The following is a 13,792-nucleotide window of genomic DNA, read 5'->3' as shown; positions in this document are numbered from 1 at the left end:
ATAATTTTAATGCAATCCCCATTAAAGCTCCACTGTCATATTTTAAAGATCCAGAAAAAATGATACTTATTTTATATGGAATCAGAAAAAACCTCGAATTGCAAAGACATTACTTAAAAATAAATACAAAGCAGGAGGAATTACATTACCAGACCTCAGACTATACTATAAATCTATAGTGATTAAAACAGCATAGTACTGGAACAAAAACAGAGAGGTAGATGTATGGAACAGAAAAGAGAGCCAAGAGATGAATCCAGGTACCTACCATTACCTGATCTTTGACAAGCCAATTAAAAACATTGAGTGGGGAAAAGATTCCCTATTTAAGAAATGGTGTTGGGTTAACTGGCTGGCGACCTGTAGAAGACTAAAACTAGACCCATACCTTTCACCATTAACTAAGATAGACTCTCACTGGATTAAAGATTTAAACTTAAGACATGAAACTATAAAAATACTAGAAGAAAGGGTAGGAAAACACTTGAAGAAATCAGCCTGGGCGAAAATTTTATGAGGACCCTCATAAAGGCAATTGAAGCAATGTCAAAAATACACTACTGGGACCTAATCAAACAAAAAAGCTTCTGCACAGCTAAGAACACAGTAAATAAAGCGGGTAGACAGCCCTCAGAATAGGAGAAGACATTTGCTGGTTATGTCTCAGACAAAGGTTTAATATCCAGAATCCATAGAGAACTCAAACGTATTAGCAAGAAAAAGACAAGTGATCCCATCTCAGGGTGGGCAAGGGACTTGAAAAGAAATTTCTCTAAAGAAGATAGGTGCATGGTCTACAAATATATGAAAAAATGCTCACCATCCTTTATCATCAGAGAAATGCAAATCAAAACTACTCTGAGATATCACCTAACTCCAGTAAGATTAGCTCATATGACAAAATCTCAAAATCAGAGATGTTGGCGTGGATGCGGAGAAAAGGGAACACTTCTACACTGCTGGTGAGAATGGAAATAATTCATTGTTTTTGGAAAGACATCTGGAGAACACTTAGATAAATAAAAATAGACCTGCCATTTGATCCTACAATTCCTTTATTAGGCATATATCCAAAAGACCAAAAATCACATTACAACAAAGATATTTATATCAGAATCTTTATTTCAGTTCAATTCACAATTGCTAGGTCATGGAAGAATCCCAAGTGCCCATCGACCCACAAATGGATTAATAAGTTGTGGTATATGTACACCATAGAATATTATGCAGCCCTAAAGAAAGATGGAGACTTTACTTCCTTCATGTTTACATGGATGGAACTGGAAAATGTTCTTCTTAGCGAAATATCTCAAGAGTGGAAGAAAAAGTATCTCAAAATGTACACAGCCCTATTTTGAAACTAATTTATAGCTTTCATAGGAATGTTATAACCTAATTATAGCCTTAGAATATGGGGATGGGGAAGGGAGAGGGGAGTGAAGGGGATGGGTGGAGGGAGGGTGTTTGGAGGAGTAACCTCTATGGTTTATCCTACAAGGGTATAAGTGAATCTTTCTAAAGGCAGAGTATGAATGTCTTAACTCAATAACTAAGAAAATGACATGAAGGTTATGTTAACCACTTTGATGCAAGTATTTCAAAATGTATATGAAAACACCACACTGTACCCTGTGATTGCATTACTGTACATAGCTATGATTTAATAAAACAATCTTTAAAAAGAATAACATTAATATCACATAATATAAAAGTAATATTTAAAGTTTCAAAATTGTCACTAAAAATATTTTATAAATTTTTTCCAATTTAGGAGAAAATTAAATACTTTGTTCTTATACCTCTTTAATGCATTTCAATTTAATTTTAACTTAATAATTAGATTTAATAAATAAGGTATTCTCTTTTGATTTTTTCCCCATCTCCTAATTCAAGTTTCCAAACAATATGAGGACACTAGTTTATAAAACCTGAAAATCATGTAATTTCAAAGGTACTATCAATCACTATGACCAGAATCCATGTTAGAAACATAAATATGATGGGATTTTAGGAGTTTATTCTGTCCTATACAAATAACACAGAAGTACATGGGTAATAAATTATCCACAGAAGTAGGCAGTAGAAAAGCAGGTCACAGAAAACTTGGGTTTTAATAAAATCTCAGATGTAATTATCTATATATTGAGCTGAGTCTTAGAGGCAATATCAACATCACTGCTTTAGTTGAAGATGAACACGAATATATTTTGTTACATATAAACTATAAAATTATTACGTTTATTTATAGAATCTATAAGATGGGCTTTTAATTATGCTGTAAAGAAATTTAAATATTCAAAAAATGACAGACTATTATTTATTTATAAATATGAAAATGTCCATGACACATTAACTGCATGTGTGGAGAGAAGGAATTCCTCCACCTCTTTAATCGAGAACTCTTTCTCAAAAGCCCAATACATGTGTAGTATTCAAAGATTCATTCTTTAGAACTCCAGTTTCAAAATCTGACAGCTCTGATGAACAACCTTAACTATTTTTGTGGTATTATACATATACCGCGACAACTCTAAAAACCTGACAATCATCCTAGACTTTTCCCTTTCTATCATTTAAGAAGACCTAGTAATTCTACCTCCTGAATGAACCAGTCAACCTTTCTCTTCTCCAATAACCCCACTTGGCATCAACTCTACCAATATCTTCCAAACAGATTTCATCCTTTCAGTCTCTCTGAATAAAAAGCAACTAATATGATCACATCATATAGATAGATAAGATAGATAGATATAGATATAGATATAGTAGTTTTTGGCCAGGGCTGGTTTTGATCCTGCCACCTCCAGCATATGGGGCCAGCGCCCTACTCACTTGAGCCACAGGCACCGCCCGATCACATTATATCTTTGATTAAAGCTTTTTGACAGGGAAAAATGTGGTCACACTGAGTTTGGTATTATTGGGTAGTAGTAATAAACATCCTATTCCTTGATCAGGATGTCCTCTTTGTGTGTTCACTAAGCTGTACTTATAATATGTGCACTTCTTTTTATGTGCAGAATATTTCAAATAAAAGGATTTTTTTTTTAAGTGATGGTGGCCATGTGAGGTGGCTCCCACGTATAATCCCAGTACCTTGGGATGCCGACATAGGAGGACTGCTTGAGACCAGGAGTTCCAAACCAGCCTGGGCAACACAGTGAGACCCTATTTTCTACAAAAATAATTGTTTAAAAATTAGCTGGTTACCCTCAATGAATCCCCAACAATAAAAAAAAAAAAAAAGAAGTATGAAAAATAATTAGCTGGGTATGGTGGCAGGCACCTGTAGTCCCAGCTCCTTGAGAGGCTGAGGTGGGAGGATTGCTTAAGCCTAGGATGTTGAGGTTACAGTCAGCTCTGATTGTGCCACTGCACTCCATACTGGGCAAAAGAGAAAGACACTGTCTCACAAAAAAAGTGGTGGCATTCCTCTGGGAAAATACTAAAAACTATTACATTGTACACTGTGAATGGGTAAACTGCATGGTTTATGAGTTATATCTCAATATATCTGTTAAAGTTTAAAAATAAATATAATAACAATAAAAACTTTTCAATGGGGCAGCGCCTGTGGCTCATTGAGTAGGGCACCAGCCCCATATACCAAGGGTGGTGGGTTCAAGCACCAGCCCTGGCCAAACTGCAACAAGAAAACAGCCAGGCATCATGGCGGGTGCCTGTAGTCCCAGCTACTTGGGAGACTGAGGCAAAAGAATCACCTAAGTCCAAGAGCTGGATGTTGCTGTGAGCTGTGATGTTACAGCACTCTACCGAGGGTGACAAAGTAAGACTCTGTCTCTAAAAAAAAATAAAAAGTTAAAAAAATTTAAATAATTAAAAAATAACTTTTCAATGATTCTCCAGGCTTCAAACAGAGCCTACTGTACTTCTGAAACACATCTAAAAATGCTTTCCTATTCCTAGTGGCAAAGAACAGTTCATCTGCCTTCAGGGGATGGATAGCATGTATAGTCTTTAGAATCTGTCCCCAAAAAAGCAAGAAAAAATTTGAATTTTGTTACCCAAAATTCTTGGGAAAACAATTATTTTGCCCAGTATATGATTATTTGATGTAAAAAAGTTCTTCCCCAAATCGCAGATCAAATAGATAGACCCTATAAAGAGAGGTACCCCTTGGTATACTACCAAGGACTCCATTCTGAGAAACATAGGCTTACAAGGGTCTCCAAAATCTGGTCTCTTGTCTTACAGGCCTGGCCTCATCTCCTATAGTTCCTTTCCTCACTCTTACCTATAGTCTAGTTTATGCCATTTTAAGTGTATCCATCCCCTTCACCACATGCCAAACATTTTATACAGGCTTATAAATCATTTTGCCCTGTCTATATTATAAATCTTCATAATACATCTACCTGCTCCTCATTTCCAATTTGATTTTCTTGGTGAAACCTTTCCTTTTAATGAAGGCTTCTCTAAGAATATCCCTTATTCCTCAAGAAGCTAAAGAAATCCTCCTTTGTGCCACACTATATAATTCCTGTTACATAATTTGCCCTTCACAGTGCTATAATTTTTTATAATATAAATGTAAATAACTCTGACTAACCCAGTAATTTTATAATATAAATGTAAATATTTTTTATAAATTATTACATTTTATAATATAAATGTAAATAATTCTGACTACCAAAGTTATTTAAATACCAGAATCACTGAGATGTTTTTAAAACATCTGGATACCTAGGTCCCATAACAATTTATTATGATATAATCAGCTTGGGATGAAGCCCAGTCATACGTGTTTTAAAACTTCCCAACTGATTCACATGTGTAGCCAGGTTGAAAACCACTGTACCAAACAATGATCATCTTATACATTTTTGTATCCTCAATGTTCACCATGACACTAGAAACATGAAAGCCCTCTCAATGCATAAAGGATTCCTACTTTTAATGAAATAAAATTTAATCTGACTACATGTAAGTCAAGTCTTACAAATAAACTTGCTTAAATCTACCCAAATTAACTGCATCTACTGCTTTTCCACAGGAAAACACACATTTCTTGCAGTTGTATGGAATCTTATGTTTTCTACATAACCTATAAGTTATATTTTATTTATAGTCACATTTGTCTTTATAATCTAAATGTGTATGACTACTACTAAAGGTTAAAAATATTTTTCATGTTGACTTGGCGCCTGTAGCTCAAGCAGCTAAAGCACCAGCCACATACACCAGGGCTGGCAGGTTCAAATCAAGCCCGGGTCTGCCAAACAACTATGACAACTACAACCAAAAAATGGCTGGGTGTTGTGGTGGGCGCCTGTAGTCCCAGCTACTTGGGAGGCTGAGGCAAGAGAATCACTTAAGCCCAGGAGTTGGAGGTTGCTGTGAGCTGTGATGTCACAGCATTCTACTCAGGGCGACAGCTTGAGGCTCTGTCTCAAAAAAATTTTTTTTTCGTGTCCACTTAGGTTTTTGTGTTATCTTCCCATTCTAGAAGTGTTTGTTTTGAGACAGAGTCTCATTCTATTGCCCAGGCTAGCATGTGGTATTTGAACATAGTGCACGGTAACGTTGACTTTCTAGGCATGAGGGATCCTACTACTTTGGCCTCCTTAGTAATTAGGACTACAAGTGCAACTAATTTCTTTGTAGAGACAAGGTCTCATTATGTTGCCCAGGCTGGTCTGGAACTCCTGACTTCAAAAAATCCTCATACCTTAGTTTTCCACAATGCTGAGATTACACACATGAACCATAGTTCCTGGCCCACTCTAAATTCTTTATTTCGCTCTCCTGTAAGAGAATAGTTGTTCCTAGTACACTGATAGTCACTTAATACAGATGGTCAATTGTTTGAGCAAATATACCTCCATTTTATTACTATAATTAGTTTATAAAACCAGTATATTCCTTACATTCAGAATTAAAATGTCTTACCCTTCCTTCTATTTCGGCCTTTGGCTTCTTTATGCTCTTTAGACTTTGTCTTTTTTTCTTCTCCAGATTCTCCATCACTCACAGTCAGTTTGTGCCTCAAAAGCCTATGTCTGTATCTTGGCTTCTTAGATTCTTCAGAATCTGAATCTGATTCAAAATTAACTTGACTTTTTGCATCTAAATAAAGAAAATAAATCAATAAAACCCTTCTCTTCATTTTTTCCTTTAAAATGCTTTAGAAAACTGTATTTTCTACCTTTTTTTTTTTTTTTGCAGTTTTTGGCCAAGGCCGGGTTTGAACCCATCAACCTCGGTATATGGGGCTGGTGCCCTACCAATTGAGCCACAGGCGCCACCCAGAAAACTGTATTTTCTGTTGACAATTATCATGATTTATGAGAAAGATCAAAGCTGTGCACATACCTTGATATCACTGGTGATGCCAAGTAACTTACACGAGACTTGATATATTAACTATTATTAAATATTGACCAAATATCACCAATACACATTCATAGAATTTTTATAAGTAATAAAATATTTTTCTTTAAAAATTATCTGTTTATTGGCAATAACTGACAAAATTGGAGTAAAATTACTTCCACAATTATTACAAGATTCTCAAAAGGAGTCATGGTAATAAAGTGTTAAATAATTTTTTTTTTTGAGACAGAGTCTCACTGTCACCCTTGGTAGAGTGACATGGCATCACAAGGTCACAGAAACCTGAAACTCTTAGGCTCAAGTGATTCTCTTGCCTCAGCCCACCAAGTAGCTGGGACTACAGGCGGCCACCACAACACCTGGCTATTATTTTGTTGCAGTTGTCACTGTTGGTTAGCTAGCCTGGGCCAGGTTCGAACCCACCAGCCCTGGTGTACGTGGCCAGTGCCGTAACCATTGTGCTATAGGCCCTGAGCCAGTGTTAAACAATTTTTAATAAATTCTAAATGCACATATTAAAAGGTTTCTTGGTCAGACATTTTTCAAAGACTGAACTGGTAAAGGAATCATATTAACATCTTCTCTTTGGGGGAACTTACCCTCAGCTGCTGGGTTTTCTTCATTTTGTTTTCCAATTCTTTTTTTCCCTTCTTCTGGTTCATCATCTGAGGATCCATCCTCATCAGAAGAAAGATTGGCTTTAATTTCTTCTAAAAGCATCTTTTTGGCAATTCTTAAGAAGACAAAAACAATTAAAAAAACATATATTTGGGGGTGAAATTAATCAGATTAAAAACAAAAACAGAATTCTCTGAATCACAATAGAAATAAATGTGCCAATAGATTTTATATTATAAATAAAAGGTTAGCAAAATGTTTTAATCTAAGCTATAAATAAAAATTTTTGAAAATGTTCTTTGTGTTCATCATTTCTCAATTCTATACAATCCCACAATATATTGAGAAATCTGAAGGACATTTTCTGTTGACTATTTTGGCCAATTATAATTTGATGCTAGATAATCTTTCAATCCTGTATTTGTTTTACTGCCGTCATCCAACAGCTACAACGTCTGACATGTGAACCACAGCAAATTAAGTTACTTGGACAAATGGCTTTCCAAGACAAAATTACACATGAGAGATTTTATTCAACAGCAAAATATACTCTTGAAAAATCAGTGTGTCATAAACCATTATATTATGAAACAGCACTTCAAACTAGAGAATATTGTTGGACCCTAATTTCTTTTTTTTTTTTTTTTTGAGACAGAGCCTCAAGCTGTCTCCCTGGGTAGAGTGCTGTGGCATTACAGCTCACAGCAACCTCCAACTCCTGGGCTCAAGCGAGTCTCCTGCCTCCGCCTCCCAAGTAGCTGGGACCACAGGCGCCCGCCACAACACCCGGCTATTTTTTGGTTGCAGCTGTCATTGTTGTTTTGGTGGGTCCGGGCTGGGGATTCGAACCTGCCACCTTAGTTGTACGTGGCTGGCACCTTAGCCAGTTGAGCTATAGGCGCCGAGCCGACACTAATTTCAATTTACTTTACAAATTCTATTAACCAGATGAAAGCATATACCAAATATGCTTTCTTGAAGCAATCAGGAACTTATAAAAATATTCAAGCTAGGGCAGAGAAGGGACATGAGTGCTATTAATTACACACAGTAAAAAAATACAATATACCATACATGAGCTTTTTCTTTTAGAAAAAATACAGTGCAGTGGCCTCACTCACACCAAAATTTCTCAGAATGCTCCACAAATATCAATTTGCTAATGGAAAAATCAATTATTAGAAGCTTGAAAAAATAATTCTTTTATTAATATCATGTTAAAATAAAATATATTCCTAGAATATTTCCCCATTTGCATTCAAATATATCTGAAAATGTAAGATAAAAGAAATACACTTTTTGTGCAAGAAACGTGTTTTGATAAGTCTGGGTGTCACTTTGATATAATTTCATAGATCAAAGTAACAAAGGAATACTTTTGAGAAAGGTTCAAAAAGAAGATGGAGTGCTTCTGTCAGCTAGCCATGAGCTACACAGTATGGGATAAACATACTCTCTGCATGCAATCAAGACTAACTTTCTAGCTCAGTCAAAAACTTATAGCTGGGATTAGGGAACCTTTGTTATTTCTGAATTTGAAAACCCTCTTTACATTTCTTAGCATCTACACACATTTTAATGAAGAATTCAATAGTAGCAGATGTTAATACATGTTGATTCCTCATTAATTTTGATAGGTAATTGTTCATTACTATTTACATTAAAAGATACATAGCAAAGGCACCTAAATAGACTAAAGCAAATAGATGATCACTTCCATAAATGCTTAGTATAGGCCTCTTGATGATTTCTCCCTTAAATAGATGAATCAGAAATACCTAGACAATGCAGAAAATCACCATTTGCTAAAGGCAGGCACAGGAAGGTTTGAATTTCTGAGGTTTTCTGCCCTGATTTGTATTTTAATGAAGTGAAGATTAGATCACCCCAAATTAAATCTTACTAAAATTGAACTAAACGCTTTTCTCCTTTTAGATAAATGGTTTGCCCACAGTAAACTTTTTAAAAATGGGGACTAATATAAGGTTGCCAACTTTTCATTTTGCCAAGAAAAAAAAATTAACCCAAATACCATTTACTTTCCTCATTTTTATAAAAAAAATATTTACAACATATCCTCCCAAAATTAGCAAACAGTTTCAGAATAAAAGGAAGTCCTTGGGGGTGGGGTAAGGGGAGAAAAGAAAGAGAAAAGGAAGTAGGGGGTGGGGGAAGGGAACAGCAGAGAAAAGGAAGGGGATGGTGGTGGTGGGGTCACAGTGTGTGACATACCTTTTGGGGACAGGACACAATTATAAGGGGGACTTTACCTAACAGATGCAATCAATGTAACCTGGTTCTTTGTACCCTTAATGAATCCCCAACAATAAAAAAAAAGTATCTTTCTGGAAAAATCTCTATAAAATCATCTTTTCATTTATCTCATGGATATTTATTGCAATGTTGTCTGTAACAGCAAAGAATAAGAAAAAATTTAAACATTCAATATCAGAAAATGATTAAATGGAGTATTATCACATGACTATCCATAAGATAAAGAGGTAGAACATACTTTAAAATTATATTCTAAAAAGGATTTACTAACAAAGAAAATATTTATTAGGTGAAAAAGTAATTTATAAACCATTAGGCACAACATAATTCTATTTCGAATAAAAATTCTAAACCTTTAATATTTATAAAAAAAGACTAGAAGACTAAAATAAAATATCAGCATCAACTTTCTGGGTGGCATAGCATTGAAGGTTTTTTTCCTACTCATCTATATTAAAATCACCTTTACTTTTGTCATTTCTTATGGACCATGAAAACTTCTTCGAACTAATATGCACAATAAATTTTGTAGTGAAAATGTAGGTGTGTATAAAATATGTGAAGCATTGGATATTAGAAGTAGAAAACAGTTAAACTGCAGTTATAAGGAGATAATTTATCATCATGTAGGTTGAACAATAAACAGCCAACAAAAACTCCTATTCTAGCTGTCATAAAAGTTAATTCAACAATCTGATCAAAGTTTGTGTTTATAAGTTCAAAAAAAGTCTGAAAATTCTATTATTAGCTATAAAGATTTGGTTATTAACTGTAAGAAACCACATTTTTTTTTCCTTTTAAATGCTAGACTCTTTTTTTTTTTGGAGACAGGAGCCTCAAGCTGTCCCCCTGGGTAGAGTGCCGTGGCATCTCAGCTCACAGCAACCTCCAACTGGGCTCAAGCGAGTCTTCTGCCTCTGCCTCCCAAGTAGCTGGGACCACAGGCGCCCGCTACAACGCCTGGCTATTTTTTTGGTTGCAGCCGTCATCGTTGTTTGGCGGGCCCAGGCTGGATTCAAACACGCCACCTTGGGTATACGTGGCTGGCGCCTTAGCCACTTGAGTCACAGGCGCTGAGCCAAATGCTAGACTCTTAATATGTCTACTAACAGGTCAAAATATGTAAACGTATCTAATTCATTCTCAACTTTTAGATTGCCATGAAACAAAGAAATATGATGTACCTAACATAAAATTATATATCAACTAACAAATCATAGAAAAATCATAAAAAATGAAATCAGATCCACAAACTGAAGAATTACAATTTATCAACAACTTCCAGTAAGACCATATTATATAGCATATTATATAGAACAAACATGGTCAATTTAGAAGCACAAAAATTACAAACTTCAGACAATGGTCTCCAAATCACAAGTTACATATAGCATGATGGATTTTACCCTCTCCAGCTTTACCTGGCTAAGATGTTTTATTTTTGCCCTCTAACACCATCTGACCATAGAAGACCCTAAAGCTATGTAAATTAAACCCTAAAAAGAATAAACTGAATCATCTTGCATAAATTATTACCAATTGATCAAGGTCCAATACATCAATAAGCCTGTCCCCCTTATCCTAAAATCCTAGTCTATAGCATAACCTACAAACTTAAGTTAAAGGACCTAAGGGCTGAGGCTGACCTTCATCTTGAGTAGTCAGTAAGCATGCTGAGGTGAAACGTGTTCCATCTATAAAGCCTGCTGTGATATGCTTTAAAGGAAAACTTCAACATCTTAACTCTGGAGTCATGGACCACAGAGATTCAAGGATATCACTTGAGAACCAGCAGAGGATGGCAAAGCATCATTTTGGAGACCTCAGCTGGACCCATGCTATATGCATGTGATAGATGTATAGTCATAATCCCTATTTGATTCTGTTCTAGGAAACTTCTCTGAAGTTTCCATTCTTGATGCTTTCCAGGATGTTTCTGGGAAAGTCATATAAGCAACAAGGTATTGTCCCTAGAATCTTAATGCTCAATATTGCATCTTGGGGCAAGTATGGCATCCAAAACAGTCATGACTCTATCAGAAGCATTAGAGGCACAGACTGTGCCACTTTTGTGGCAGAAAACCTGGGCAGAACCAGAAGAAATGAAGCCATTCCTCCATTTTCCTGAAAGAGAGGGAAGGGAAAAGGAAGTAAAGCAAAACAATATGGGAAGGAGAGTAAAAACCCACAAACAAACAATGATTGGAACTGGTACATGAGAGAATAAATAATAGGACCCCACATAAACTAAGTCTTCTAAATCACATAATGAACACTAAGATAAGCCTTATTACACTTTCATGTGTAATAGAAAGAAAGCAGAAATAATAATAATAGTAAGAAATGAGCCTAACAAAGCAAGACAAATAAGTAAATTGGGGAAACAAAAAAAAGTAAGGAAGGAAGGAAGGGAGGGAGGGAGGGAGGGAGGAGGGGAAGGGAGGGGAGGGTGAGGAGAAAGGAAGCGAACATAAAATGCTAGAGCTACAAGGATCTTAGAGTCTACCTCTGTCATTTTACAGATGAGGAAACATGCTTAAAGAGTGAAATGACTCTGCGAAAGAAACAAAGTTAGTTAATGGCACAGCTAGGAGTAGAACCTAAAATCCTAAATATCAATCTGCTATAAATTTTACTATGCCAGTGCTCGCTAGCCTCTACTCATTAACACTTCTAGGCAAATGAGGTTTTGGGAAAATACATTACAGTAACTTTTTTTTTTTTTTTTTTGTAGAGACAGAGTCTCACTTTATTGCCCTTGGTAGAGTGCCATGGTGTGACACAGCTCACAACAACCTCCAATTCCTGGGCTTAGACGATTCTCTTGCATTAGCCTCCAGAGTAGCTGGGACTATAGGTGCCAGCCACAGCACCCGGCTATTTGTTGTGGTTTGGCAGGGGCTGGGTTTGAACCCGCCACCCTTAGTATATGGGGCTGGCACTCTACCCACTGAGCCATAGGAGCCACCCAAAAGGGAAAATACATTATAGTCCCTTTTAAAAAGATATCTATATTTCACTGATTTCAAATTTATGTATTTATAAATGAAAGAATTCAGACTTTGATTTTAAGATTCAAAAAATAGTTCTAAATATTTTGAGTCCATCCTGTTATATCTCTAAACTTCACTACAGGTACTATTTTATCTTTTAAGAGATTCTGAAAATAGGTTTGAAGAAACTTGCTAAAAAAAATATATTTTCTGAAGGGCCTAAATACTGGATAACCATATACAAGGTGATAAATAATTGTTTAAAATTTGTTTCTATCTACAGGTTGGACATAAAGTTTGTGTTAAATTGCACAAATTTTTTTACACAAATTTTTGTGTATCACAATAGAATACTTAATTAGCATAATTTTAAATATGATCACATTTTTAAATACATGCTCTTTAGACATACAAAGTTAACTATCTAAGCCCGCAGAAGTGTCCAACCTTTTTTCTATTCTAACATATACTAGAAGAAGAGTTGTTTGGGGCCACACACTAAATATCCAAACACTAACAAAAGCTGATGAGCAAAAAAAAAAAAGGATGCAAATTTTTCTCAATACCTGATAACAGAGAAGAGCAAAACAGGCCTCAAATATGCATGCAGGCCCACAGTAGGATTATGAGGCTTCATTTTAATAAATGTCATGTACTTAAGAGGTAAGAATTTAAAAAAATTTTGCAGAATTATTATGAATTTCTTAACATTTATATTAGTATATATTTAAATTCATAAATTCAAAATTAGTATCTTAAGTTTTCTATTCAAAAAATGTGACCAAAGCATAATAATCTATACCCCAAAATAGCAAAATTCATGGGAAAAAATGAAATCACCAAATAACCAAAAAGCAATGATTTAAAACATTTTTTTAGTTACATATTCATAGTTAATGAAAAGTAGCTAATGAAAGTTTTATTTTTTGTTATGGTAACAGAAAAATTAATATCAAATGATATTTTTAAAAAGTCTTAGAAATAGAAAAATAAAAACTATATGAATTTTTTTTTTTTTTAATTTTGAGACAGAGTCTCAAGCTGTCGCCCTGGGTAGACTGCGATGGCATCACAGCTCACAGCAACCTCCAACTCTTCAGCTTAAGCAATTCTCTTGCCTCAGGCCTCCCAAGTAGCTGGAACTACAGGTGCCTGCCACAATGCCCGCCTATTTTTGGTAGTTCTCATTGTTGTTTGGCAGGCTCAGGCTGGATTTGAACCCACCAGCTCCAGTGTATGTGGCTGGCGCCCGAGCCACTGAGCTACAGGCACCAAGCCTAAACTATATAAATTAAGAACCCTCAAGGCTGAGCCTGGTGGCTCACACCTATAATCCTAGCACTCTGGGAAGCCAAGGCGGGTGGATTGCTTGAGCTCAGACATTCCAGACCAGCCTGAGCAAGAGCAAGAACTCATATTTTAAAAATAGATGTTGGCTCGGCGCCTGTGGCTAAAGCGGCTAAGGTGCCAGCCACATACACCTAAGGTGGCGGGTTCGAATCCCCAGCCCAGGCCCGCCAAACAACAATGATGGCTGCAACCAAAAAATGGCC

At 35.8% G+C, this 13,792-nt stretch overlaps 1 protein-coding gene across 8 annotated transcripts in view; it reads right to left on the bottom strand.

The window, feature by feature from the left end:
* ATRX (ATRX, chromatin remodeler) overlaps nucleotides 1-13,792 on the bottom strand; it is a 325,591-nt gene that overhangs the window by 177,451 nt on the left and 134,348 nt on the right. For all 8 annotated transcript variants that reach the window (XM_003800455.3, XM_023519447.1, XM_023519446.1 and 5 more), the window contains 2 exons: nucleotides 6,954-7,087; nucleotides 5,911-6,087 (listed from right to left, as the gene is read on the bottom strand). In XM_003800455.3, the coding sequence (XP_003800503.1) occupies nucleotides 5,911-6,087; nucleotides 6,954-7,087 (311 nt within the window). The remainder of the gene's footprint in view (nucleotides 1-5,910; nucleotides 6,088-6,953; nucleotides 7,088-13,792) is intronic.

The sequence above is a fragment of the Otolemur garnettii genome, unplaced genomic scaffold (assembly GCF_000181295.1).
Source record: "Otolemur garnettii isolate 467f Iridium unplaced genomic scaffold, OtoGar3 scaffold00175, whole genome shotgun sequence".
In the NCBI taxonomy this organism is placed as follows: domain Eukaryota; kingdom Metazoa; phylum Chordata; class Mammalia; order Primates; family Galagidae; genus Otolemur; species Otolemur garnettii.
The sequence above is the reverse complement of the archived record's forward strand: the minus strand, read 5'-3'. Positions and strand labels throughout refer to the sequence as shown.